Below are 13412 nucleotides of genomic sequence, written 5' to 3'. Positions count from 1 at the left end.
GTGGACGTTGGGCACTCAGACCATCCTCATGGAGTCGGTTTCTAACTGTTTGGGCAGACACATGCACATTTGTGACCTGCTGGAGGTCATTTTGAAGGGCTCTGGCAATGCTCCTCCTGATCCTCCTTGCACAAAGGCTGAGGTAGCGGTCCTGCTGCTGGGTTGTTGCCCTCCTACAGCCCCCTCCACGTCTCCTGGTGTACTGGCCTATCTCCTGGTAGGACCTCCAGCCTCTGGACACTATGCTGACAGACACAGCAAACCTTCTTTCCACAGGTCACATTGATGTGCTATCCTGGATGAGCTGCACTACCTGAGCCACTTGTGTGGGTTGTAGAGTCCGTCTCATTCCCTGCCTGGTTTTAAAACATGTTTTGCTTCAAATAAATAATTATTTGCGATCCTGTGCTGTACACTCTTTTGCTTCCTCCCCTGTCCAGGAGATGTTATACTGCTGCTGCAACCTAAAAAAAAAATCCTTTTCAGGGCTATATATTTTCTTTTCTCTATTAATACCGTAAAGTTTGCAGGCATATATTATATACCTAATTTAAAATGTGCATGGTGTGCGCTGAGGGATGGGGAAGTGGACATGCTGCTGATGGTGCATGCAGAAGCAGAGGCCAAGTAAAACTGTACCTGCTGCGGGATCACAACAAACAAGCTGGTCCACAAAATGTTGCTTCCTGTCCCACTTTGCAGGGGGGCACGGGACACCTCACTTGAAGCCAGAACAGTGCAAACAGGTGGTCTCTTGGATGGCACATAATGCTTTACAGTATGTTTCCCAGCAGCACCCAGTGTTCCACATGGAACAGTTTCACTAGCCAAGAATCTGGACATTATAATCCTCACCCTGATCTTCCTTCCTACCACCATGGCGAGCCCTAAGAGACAAGTGATTCCGCACTCGAACACTCCGAAGAGCTCTATACATTTCGATTTATTGATTCTGGCCTCTCGCTCTTCACGTTTCGAGAAACATGAGGCGAATGGTGTGTAGTAATGCACTAAAAATGTATAAATATTTGAGCAGCCATGGTCAGAAGACGACAGTCGTTGCACATTTACAAGAACCATTAGCAACCACGTCCAATTCTTTGTCACAGCGCAGCGCTCAGCTGTCCATGGACCTGGATGGCCTCTGTGTTGGAATGTCTTAGGAGTAGGACTGGATTCCTGAAGAGCACGGGGTGAGGCCATGGTCCTGCAGAGCCTGTGACGGCTACTGTGTTGGGGAAGCTACCGTCCTTCTGTGGGTCTGGAAATGTCGGTTGGCATGGTGAGCAAGGCATTGTCCAGGATGGTGATGCTAGTTAGGCAGCTTCTCTGGGAGAGAGGACTGACGAGGAGTCAGCGTGTGAAGGTAACACAGAGTATGGCGGACTGTGTGCATTGACGAGGGTCAGTTACTATAAACTGTGTGGTCTCCCACGGTAACTTGACGAAGTGAGGTCTGGCGTGTTTAGAGACTGCAATCTAATGTCGTGTAATGCTATCTGAGTAGAGACATTGATACGGCGCGCGGACAACCCCGGGAACTGGTCAGAAGAGGACTGGCGGGTGTAGTGTCTGTCAAATGAAGGAAGCCATGTACTATGAACCATGTGTGTGCTGTGTAACATGGTGGTTTATGACATGTAAATTAACCGCATGGACTGTTTAATGGAGAAAATCGTGCCTGTGTGACTGAATCCCGTAGCGAAGCGAGAGTCCCCCAACACATGCAGTAAGTGCTATCTTACAGTACCTACACCCCCTCCTTCGACGACGATGAATTGTCATGTTTGAGCACGTTGTCCATATCAGTCGCAAGCTGGAAGCAGTGCAGCACTACCTCGGTGAAGAGGCAACAGGCTCTGCTGAAACTAAGTTGTGTAAAGGTATAACAGACCAGACAGATCTGTGGTTCTCGTCGATGAACCTACAACCAGGCATGGTTGCGTTTGATAATGGCGGTAATCTGGAAGCTTGGCAAGCTAAGTGTCAAGGCTCGGTTTTCGGGAGTCCTAAGACCAGGGGCTCCTTCCTTGTCCCTAACACTAGGGGCGCCCTAGCTTGCCCTCTTCCCCAGCTTACTTCTGATGGTGAAGATGCCGGGGGCACGGACCTTGCCTTAGCTCCTGAATCCACCCTCAGTCTGTACCCTTACCCTTTTTCCTGGGTGGGGGAAGGGTACAGACTGAGGGCGGATTCAGGAGCTAATGCAAGATACGTGTCTCCGGTATCTTCACCACTAGAGGAATCTGGGGAACAGGGGAGCTGTGGCGTCCTTGGTTTTAGGGACAGGGAAGGAGCCCCTGGTCCCGGGACACCCGACAACAGAGCCATAACATTAGCTCTGGCAAGGAGTGCTTGCCAGGACCCAGGTTATATAGATGATGGGACTGGTAACAGTGCACATCTGAGAGCCTTAAATGCAGAAAAGCTTCCAGGACCTCTCAACAGGGCAGAGTAACTCCTGCACTGCTAAAAAACCTGCACTGTTTAATAGGAAAGAGAATTGCTTCTAATCAGTGCAGCGGTAGGAGACATCAGAAGCTGCGGTCTTCTGGCTCCTCTGTCGCAGTAAACCCGTGACACCTGGTTTCTGTTGTTTGTCTGCAGCGTTCACTTCAAATTGTTGTTTGTTTGCAACCCATAACTGAGCACAGCTGCTCTTCTCATGTAGATGGCACGAGCCACTGAGCTCAGTGATGAGCTACAGCGATGTTCATTTGACAGCAGTGTTGCAACAATAAAGAGCGGGGCAGCGATGGGAGGGTATGTAATACTCAAGTTTGCTTTTTAAAAACTATTGCAGCTTATAGCAGAAAGCTTTCTGCAAGGCGACAAATCCTTTATTTATCTGACTTCTCTGCTTTATATTGCATCATCCGCTGTGGTACAAAGATGTCAATCATCTACTATATAATTGTCTAAGGGTCACTTCCGTCAGTCTGTCTGTCTCGGATATTCATTGGTCGCGGCTTCTGTCTGTCATGGAAATCCAAGTCACTGATTGGTTGCGGCAAAATGGCCGCGACCAATCAGCGATGGGCACAGTCCGGCAGCAAAATGGCCGCTCCTTACTCCCCGCGGTCAGTGCCCGGCGCCCGCTCCATACTCCCCTCCAGTCAGCGCTCACACAGGGTTAATGGCAGCGGTAACAGACCGCAATATGCCGCGGGTAACACACTCCATTACCGCTGCTATTAACCCTGTGTGTCCCCAACTTTTTACTATTGATGCTGCTTATGCAGCATCAATAGTAAAAATATGTAATGTTAAAAATAATAAAAAAAACAAAAAACCTACTATTCTCACCCTCCGTAGTCCGCCGAGCCGCACGCGGCTGCCGCCATCTTCCGTTCCCAGAGATGCATTGCGAAATTACCCAGAAGAATTAGCGGTCTCGTGAGACCACTAAGTCTTCTGGGTAATTTCGCAATGCATCCTGGGAACGGAAGATGGCGGCAGCCGCGCGCCATCGCCAGAGCTTCGGTGGATCCCGGTGGGTGAGTATATAACTATTTTTTATTTTAATTACTTTTTTTTAAACAGGGATATGGTGCCCACACTGCTAAATACTGCGTGGGCTGTGTGATATACTGCGTGGGCTGTGCTATATACTACATGGGCAGTGTAATATACTGCGTGGCTGCTATATACTACGTGGGCTGTGTGATATACTACGTGGCTGTGCTATATACTACATGGGCAGTGTGATATACTGTGTGGGCTGTGTGATATACTGCGGGGGCTGTGCTATATACTACATGGGCAGTGTGATATACGGCATGGGCTGTGTGATATACTGCGGGGGCATATATACTACATGGGCTGTGTGATATACTGCGAGGGCTGTGTAATATACTGCGGGGGCTGTGCTATATACTACATGGGCAGTGTTATATACTGTGTGGGCTGTGTGATATACTGTGGGGGCTGTGCTATATACTACATGGGCAGTGTTATATACTACGTGGGCTGTGTGATATACTGCAGGGGCTGTGCTATATACTACATGGGCAGTGTTATATACTACGTGGGCTGTGTGATATACTGCGGGGGCTGTGCTATATACTACATGGGCAGTGTTATATACTGCGTGGGCTGTGTTATATACTGCGTGGGCTGTGCTATATACTACATCGCCTGTTATATACTGCGTGGCTGCTATATATACTGCGTGGGCTGTTATATAGTACGTGGGCTGTGTTATGTACTGCGTGGCCTGTATTAACGCATCAGGTATTCTACAATATGTATGTATGTATAAGGCAGCCACATAGTATATAGCACAGGCCACGTAGTATTTGTCTGCTATATACTACATGCCTCCTATATACTACGTGGCCTGTGCTATATACTATATTCTAGAATACCCAATGTGTTAAGGTACCTTCACACTAAACGATATCGCTAGCGATCCGTGACGTTGCAGCATCCTGGCTAGCGATATCGTTGTGTTTGACACGCAGCAGCGATCAGGATCCTGCTGTGATATCGCTGGTCGTTGGTTAAAGTTCAGAACTTTATTTGGTCGTCAGATCGGCGTGTATTGTTGTGTTTGACACCAAAAGCAACGATGCCAGCGATGTTTTACACTGGTAACCAGGGTAAACATCGGGTTGCTAAGCGCAGGGCCGCGCTTAGTAACCCGATGTTTACCCTGGTTACCAGTGTAAAATGTAAAATAACAAACAGTACATACTCACCTTCGCGTCCCCCGCCGTCCGCTTCCTGCACTGTCTGAGCGCCGGCCGTAAAGTGAAAGTACAGCACAGCGGTGACGTCACCGCTCTGTTGTTAGGGCCGGCGCTCAGTCAGTGCAGGAAGCGGACGCCGGGGGACGCGAAGGTGAGTATGTACTGTTTGTTATTTTACACTGGTAACCAGGGTAAACATCGGGTTACTAAGCGCGGCCCTGCGCTTAGCAACCCGATGTTTACCCTGGTTACCCGGGGACCTCGGCATCGTTGGTCGCTGGAGAGCGGTCTGTGTGACAGCTCTCCAGCGACCAAACAGCGACGCTGCAGCGATCGGCATCGTTGTCTGTATCGCTGCAGCGTCGCTGAATGTGAAGGTACCTTTAGAATCGGGCCACCATCTAGTTTCTAGATAGCAGGGGATGCCGCGGAGATCACAGGACTTTCCTACTGAAGAACAGGCTAGGAGATACTTCTGTGTTACATACAGCAACTCAATTATTACAACTTTAGTAGGACCACCTGTATGGAAAATGCACCACCGCAGTGTAAAGGAAAAAATATCCACCTATCAATGACTATATTTACAGCACAGTTGTAAAAGGCAACAAACAGGGGTCTTCTGACAACTGACATTTATCACCTATGGACAGGATTTCAGCTACTGACAGGTGATCAATATCTGTTTGCCTGGACCTATCCATTCAAAGTCCGGGGGGCTGATGGAGACGGTCATTATAAGCGCTAGGGAGTTTCCGTCAGCCCCCCAGACCCCTACTGGAGCAGCACCATGCATCTCCTTACTGCGTCTCCGCCTGGCCTCTCTGCGGTTCATCAGTGATGAGCAATGTTGGGTTAGGACCTCAGCTCTCCTTACATGTCTGTTTTAGTAAATACTTGTATTCCCTGTATCATCTGTTCGTAGAGCTCTGCAATGTGTAATTCTTCCTTTTTCTTAAAGAGGGCTGTCCTGACATAGTTGGCACTGGTTCGACAGTGTTGGAGTAAGATGGGACATTCCCCCCAACTGGTAACAGTTTCCAATTTCTTCATACATTTCCAGCAGGGGTAAATGAAGAACTGCACCAGACAGTTAGAAGAAAATATAACCCTTAATTGTTATTTCATGGGAAATGCAAGATCAGACAGATCAAAAGGACCAGCGTGTCCTCTCTAAATGATTTTCTTATTGCCCATACCATTCAAGTGAATCCTCCTGGCTGGTTTCCAAGGAAATACGTCTGTCAGATTCTGACTGCTGCTCTCCATACCCATCCTCACATAAGCGTTCCAATGCCAGCTATACGAAAAGACAGAAGAAGCAAAACATCAAGGATCAGCAACGATAACGGTGCCCTGTTGTGACCCGAATGACATAGAAGGGCACTCAGAAGATGCCGAAGAAGGCTGGTCTCCATCTGCTGAATATACTTGTGGGATACATAAAGTCCACATCCCCAGGACTCCCAAACCGCAACCCTTACTTTATTGAACCCTCTTTGTACTTCGCAGCAAGCCCCTTTTTGTGGTTTATAAAGTTTTCAATCTCTGTATAAATGAAAACATTTTATAACAGGGATTGAATTATGTTAATTAGTGTGGTTTTATCATCAGGACAATGAGAGACGGTTTAAGGAATGACTTTTCGTAGGCATCATGTGGGCACTCAGAGGAGGGTGCACTGCTTACTTGGGTAGCGATACCACGAGGACTCACTGGCAGAAGCAGTGTGATGCTGCGGGAAAGGTTTTCCTTGAGAACCTTTTTGGTGGCCTGGCATTACTGTATGCTGATACTTTGACATAGCCGTCCTATCCTAGAAGCCCCAACTAACAACATACAGGTCTTGTGGCCCAGCCATTGGTGAGAAGAATCAGTATGGATGGATGGATGAGCTCAGGGCCTGATTCTGCATCCATAGGTGCTGCCTGTCTTCCAGATTCGGCATGATAGAGGTCATCTCTCTATAATGAAGTGGAATCGTACATGCATTTTGCATGAAGTAATATTTTTCTCACCCATGTGCTGGCTAATAAATGCATTGATTTGCTGAACGCTGTGGTTTTCTTACATTTATGTCAGGTGGCCCTTGACAGATACAGGCTGTTAGAGAATGTTGAGAGGTGTAGTTTCACCACAAATGCAGTGCTGATCCCTGCTGTACGGGTTATGGAACACAACACACACACTGCGGTATTCATCAATGCCAACCTGGCACATTCCCGCTGCATTTGCAGTGCCCGTTTGGTGTAGAATGCTCCTGGTACAAACGCATCTATAGACGTTTATGTACTCGAACATTGCCATCCTACTGGCCACAATGTGTCAGACTCCTTTTTGTTGTTTTTTTACTGTATTTGACCACACTTTTCAATTCAGAGGCATACTGCTGAGTGGCATACATTGTTTTCAATGGGATAAATTATCACCGGCTGAGAGCACCATCTTGTGGATCTTTGTAAAACTGCTTCACTAATATATACAGGAAAGAAATATATCTTGGTACCGTGTTAGCCAGTAGATAGAAAAATATTTAGAATTGAGAGTCCTCAGTGGTTGATACCTTTTAATGGCTAACTGAAAAGATGGTAACAAATTGCAAGCTTTCGAGACTACATACGTCTCTTCATCAGGCAAAGACTAAAACAAATTCTGAAGAATCACATATTTATGCACAACATAGTATAGAGAAAAAAAAAAAAAAAAAAAAAAGGGGAAAAAAAAAAAACCATGGATAAGCTAGGTGACATGAAGCAGAATTACCATGGGTGATAAACAGTTACGTCCATAAATATTGGGCCAATTCTTAGATAAGGATTGTTTTATTGTCCTGTGATTAGGGTCTCGTTCTGTTGTGATGACCCCACATGGTCTGAGGGGCAAGTTCATTAGTTGATGTAAAAAGACATAAATCCGTGTGACACATTCATTCCTGCATTTAGAGTGTCAAAGGTCGTCATCAGTTTATACTCCCAGACTCTTCTGTCTCTCTGAGTTTTGAAGTTACTTTTCAATACAAGTAATTTCATGTCCATAATGCTATGATTTGGGAGACAGAAATGTATTGCCACAGGTATATCCATTCTTTTTTCTTTTATTGTATGGCGATGAGAGTTCATCCTTGTTCTCAGTTTCTGCCCTGTCTCCCCCACATACAGACCCCCAGTTGGACATTTAGTACAAATAATTAGGTACACCACATTAGAAGTGATGCAGCTGAATGTACCTGGTATCTTGTAGTCCTGGTGTGAATTGGGGATCTTTATCTTGTCCGTGGTCATTATAAATGGACAGGTTTTACATTTTTTCTGATTGCAGGGAAAGGTACCTGCAGCTGCTGGAGAGGACAGGGAGCTTCTGACAATGATGCTTCTTAGATTTGGGGGCTGCCTAAAACACAGTAGTGGGGGGTCTGGAAAAATGGATTGTAAGCGGGCATCTTTTTGCAGTAAAGGTTGTAATTTCCGTGCAGCTCCCCTTAGCGCCTCCAGATTTGGATTGTAGGTGACCACTAGAGGCACCCGGTCATTTTCTTCTTTAGCTTTGTAATGTAGCAGGTGATTCCTTGATATTCTGGTGGCTCTTGTAATCTGATTTTCAATTGTTCTTGGATGGTAGCCCTGATTCAAAAAGGTCTTTCTGAGGCGACCCAGGTGTTCATCTCTATCCATTGGGTTGGAACATATACGATTGTATCTGATGGCTGATGTAGCTTCATTCAGGACACAACTGACCTATTGAATAAACTATCAGCAATTGGTCCTCTACCAGAAGGAACCATCCTGGTCACCATGGATGTGGAATCTTTGTACTCCAATATCCCACATCAGGATGGATTAAATGCCTGCAAATTCTTCCTGGAAAACACAGGGACTGATGCAAATTCTGTGGTGAAACTTATAAAATTCATCCTCACCCACAATTACTTTGAGTTTGACAAGAAGATCTATCTACAGGAGACTGGCACAGCAATGGGAAGTAAAATGGCCCCACAGTATGCAAATCTGTTCATGGCCAAGCTTGAAAGCGACTTTTTGTCCTCATGTCCCATCAGGCCTCTGGCGTACTACCGCTACATTGATGACATTTTAATCATCTGGACGGAGTCTGAGCCACAGCTAAAGTCGTTCCATGAACAGTTTAATCAATTTCATCCTACCATCAACTTGACACTCAACTACTCCTGCACTGAAATTAACTTTTTGGACACCATCATTAAGCTGCAGAACAATAAAATAGAGACATCCCTGTATCAGAAGCCAATCGACCGTCCAACATACCTTAAATGGGACAGTTTCCATCCAAAACACATAAAAAACTCCATTGTCTACAGCCAAGCCATCAGATACAATCGTATATGTTCCAACCCAATGGATAGAGATGAACACCTGGGTCGCCTCAGAAAGACCTTTTTGAATCAGGGCTACCATCCAAGAACAATTGAAAATCAGATTACAAGAGCCACCAGAATATCAAGGAATCACCTGCTACATTACAAAGCTAAAGAAGAAAATGACCGGGTGCCTCTAGTGGTCACCTACAATCCAAATCTGGAGGCGCTAAGGGGAGCTGCACGGAAATTACAACCTTTACTGCAAAAAGATGCCCGCTTACAATCCATTTTTCCAGACCCCCCACTACTGTGTTTTAGGCAGCCCCCAAATCTAAGAAGCATCATTGTCAGAAGCTCCCTGTCCTCTCCAGCAGCTGCAGGTACCTTTCCCTGCAATCAGAAAAAATGTAAAACCTGTCCATTTATAATGACCACGGACAAGATAAAGATCCCCAATTCACACCAGGACTACAAGATACCAGGTACATTCAGCTGCATCACTTCTAATGTGGTGTACCTAATTATTTGTACTAAATGTCCAACTGGGGGTCTGTATGTGGGGGAGACAGGGCAGAAACTGAGAACAAGGATGAACTCTCATCGCCATACAATAAAAGAAAAAAGAATGGATATACCTGTGGCAATACATTTCTGTCTCCCAAATCATAGCATTATGGACATGAAATTACTTGTATTGAAAAGTAACTTCAAAACTCAGAGAGACAGAAGAGTCTGGGAGTATAAACTGATGACGACCTTTGACACTCTAAATGCAGGAATGAATGTGTCACACGGATTTATGTCTTTTTACATCAACTAATGAACTTGCCCCTCAGACCATGTGGGGTCATCACAACAGAACGAGACCCTAATCACAGGACAATAAAACAATCCTTATCTAAGAATTGGCCCAATATTTATGGACGTAACTGTTTATCACCCATGGTAATTCTGCTTCATGTCACCTAGCTTATCCATGGTTTTTTTTTTTTTCCCCTTTTTTTTTTTTTTTTTTTTTTTTTTTCTCTATACTATGTTGTGCATAAATATGTGATTCTTCAGAATTTGTTTTAGTCTTTGCCTGATGAAGAGACGTATGTAGTCTCGAAAGCTTGCAATTTGTTACCATCTTTTCAGTTAGCCATTAAAAGGTATCAACCACTGAGGACTCTCAATTCTAAATATTTTTCACTAATATATTAAATTCTAGGATTCGCCTCCATTAGATATAGCAATGGGGGCTCTACCAGGGGCGTTTCTATAGTGATTGCAGGGGTTAAAGTTGCACCTGGGCGCTGAAGAGGCCTAAAATGCCCCTTTGGCCCATATAAGACGACCAATACTATTAAAGATCCATGGTAATTGGGGACAGTGATGAGAGACTTTTGAGTTAGGGCCCGCCAGATTCTAGCCTAGCTGTCCATCACCATTTCACAGAACAAGGGCGCAGTATAAGTCTGGTTAAACAAATAGCGGCACACCAATGCGAGTCAATGATGTACATCCTCACTTTTAAAATAGATGGGACGCTGTGTAAAACGTAAAGAAAACTAGAATACAATAATTTGGAAATCTCAACAGAATAAGAACAGAAGCTGACATTTGTCCATTTGATTTGAAAAAGTAATTAGTGTGGGATATATCCCATAAATCAAAACCCAAAGGCCCAATATCAAATTGGGTGTCCGTAAGGAGGCTAATGTATAAATTACAAGTACTGTGCAGTAATACTGTCAAGAGATCCAAATATGGTGCAACTGAAGTTTTAAGCAGAGGGGCAAATACAGTTAGGTCCATATATATTTGGACAGAGACAACATTTTTCTAATTTTGGTTATAGACATTACCACAATGAATTTTAAGCAAAACATTTCAGATGCAGTTGAAGCTCAGACTTTTAGCTTTCATTTGAAGGTATCCACATTAAAATTGGATGAAGGGTTTAGGAGTTTCAGCTCTTTAACATGTGCCACCCTGTTTTTAAAGGGACCAAAAGTAATTGGACAATTGACTCCAAGGCTATTTCATGGACAGTTGTGGGCAATCCCTTTGTTATGTAATTCTCAATTAAGCAGATAAAAGGCCTGGAGTTGATTTGAGGTGTGGTGCTTTTGGAAGGTTTTGCTGTGAAGTAAACGTGGTCAAAGGAGCTCTCCGTGCAGGTGAAACAAGCCATCCTTAAGCTGCGAAAACAGAAAAAACCCATCCGAGAAATTGCTACAATATTAGAAGTGGCAAAATCTACAGTTTGGTACATCCTGAGAAAGAAAGAAAGAAAGCACTGGTGAACTCATCAATGCAAAAAGACCTGGGCGCCCACGGAAGACAACAGCGGTGGATGATCGCAGAATAATCTCCATGGTGAAGAGAAACCCCTTCACAACAGCCAACCAAGTGAACAACACTCTCCAGGAGGTAGGCGTATCAATATCCAAATCTACCATAAAGAGAAGACTGCATGAAAGTAAATACAGAGGGTTCACTGCACGGTGCAAGCCACTCATAAGCATCAAGAATAAAAAGGCGAGACTGGACTTTGCTAAAAAATATCTAAAAAAGCCAGCACAGTTCTGGAAGAACATTCTTTGGACAGATGAAACCAAGATCAACCTCTACCAGAATGATGGAAAGAGAAAAGTATGATGAAGGTGTGGTACAGCTCATGATCCAAAGCATACCACATCATCTGTAAGACACGGCGGAGGCAGTATGATGGCTTGGGCATGCATGGCTGCCAGTGGCACTGGGTCACTAGTGTTTATTGATGATGTGACACAGGACAGAAGCAGCCGAATGAATTCTGAGGTATTGAGAGACATACTGTGTGCTCAGATCCAGCCAAATGCAGCCAAACTGATTGGTCGTCGTTTCATACTACAGATGGACAATGACCCAAAACATAAAGCCAAAGCAACCCAGGAGTTTATTAAAGCAAAGAAGTGGAATATTCTTGAATGGGAAAAGTCAGTCACCTGATCTCAACCCAATTGAGCATGCATTTCACTTGTTAAAGACTAAACTTCAGACAGAAAGGCCCACAAACAAACAGCAACTGAAAACCACCGCAGTGAAGGCCTGGCAGAGCATCAAAAAGGAGGAAACACAGCGTCTGGTGATGTCCATGAGTTCAAGACTTCAGGCAGTCATTGCCAACAAAGGGTTTTCAACCAAGTACTAAAAATGAACATTTTATTTTTAATTATTGAATCTGTCCAATTACTTTTGGTCCCCTTAAAAACAGGGTGGCACATGTTAAGGACCTGAAACTCCTAAACTCTTCATCCAATTTTAATGTGGATACCCTCAAATGAAAGCTGAAAGTCTGAACTTCAACTGCATCTGAATTGTTTTGTTTAAAATTCATTGTGGTAATGTCTATAACCAAAATTAGAAAAATGTTGTCTCTGTCCAAATATATATGGACCTAACTGTACATGCTCTCAAGATTAATCTGCACAAAGATCTACACAAGACCTAATAGATGTGCACCGTAATGTTAATAAGCAGTTCTATTGCACATGTAGTATAACAAGTAAAAAAGACACAGTACCTTCACGCCCCCGAAAGAAGCAAAGTTCGAAACGTACGTCGGGTTGAGGGAAGATGCCTAATCCATCCACATTACATGGTCCAGAGGCTCTGTCTTTTACACTCAGGTACTGTGTCTTGTAATTTATACAATAGCCTCCTTACTGACACCAGATTTGATATTGGGCCTTTTGGTTTTGATTTATGGGATACAGTTGTGCTCAAAAGTTTACATACCCCAGCAGAATTTTTGCTTTCTTGACCTTTTTCCAGAGAATATGAATGATAACACCAAAACTTTTTCTCCACTCATTGTTAGTGGTTGGGTGAAGCCATTTATTGTCTAACTACTGTGTTTTCTCTTTTTAAATCATAATGACAGCCCAAAACATCCAAATGACCCTGATCAAAAGTTCACATACCCCATTTCTTAATACAATGTATTGCCCCCTCTAACATCAATGACATCTTGAAGTCTTTTGTGGTAGTTGTGGATGAGGTTCTTTATTTTCTCAGATGGTAAAGCTGCCCACTCTTCTTGGCAAAAGCCTCCAGTTCCTGCAAATTCCTGGGCTGTCTACCATGAACTGTGCGCTTGAGATCTCCCCAGAGTGGCTCAATAATATTGAGTCAGGAGACTGAGATAGCCACTCCAGAACCTTCACTTTGTTCTGCTCTAGCCAATGACAGGTCGATTTGGCCTTGTGTTTTGGATCGTTGTCATGTTGGAACGTCCAAGTACGTCCCATGCACAGCATCCGGGCTGATGAGTGCAAATTTGCCTCCAGTATTTGCTGATTGCATTCATCTTTCATTCAACTTTGACCAAGTTTCCTGTACCTTTGTAGCTCACCCATCCC

At 44.4% G+C, this 13412-nt stretch overlaps 1 protein-coding gene across 1 annotated transcript in view; it reads right to left on the bottom strand.

Moving 5' to 3' along the window:
• The window catches only part of UBXN2B (UBX domain protein 2B), a 49630-nt gene that overhangs the window by 21823 nt on the left and 14395 nt on the right, over positions 1–13412 (bottom strand). The window contains exon 2 of the mRNA XM_077267770.1: positions 5891–5991. Within this exon, the coding sequence (XP_077123885.1) occupies positions 5891–5991 (101 nt within the window). The remainder of the gene's footprint in view (positions 1–5890; positions 5992–13412) is intronic.

This window comes from Ranitomeya variabilis, chromosome 6 (assembly GCF_051348905.1).
Source record: "Ranitomeya variabilis isolate aRanVar5 chromosome 6, aRanVar5.hap1, whole genome shotgun sequence".
In the NCBI taxonomy this organism is placed as follows: domain Eukaryota; kingdom Metazoa; phylum Chordata; class Amphibia; order Anura; family Dendrobatidae; genus Ranitomeya; species Ranitomeya variabilis.
The sequence above is the reverse complement of the archived record's forward strand: the minus strand, read 5'-3'. Positions and strand labels throughout refer to the sequence as shown.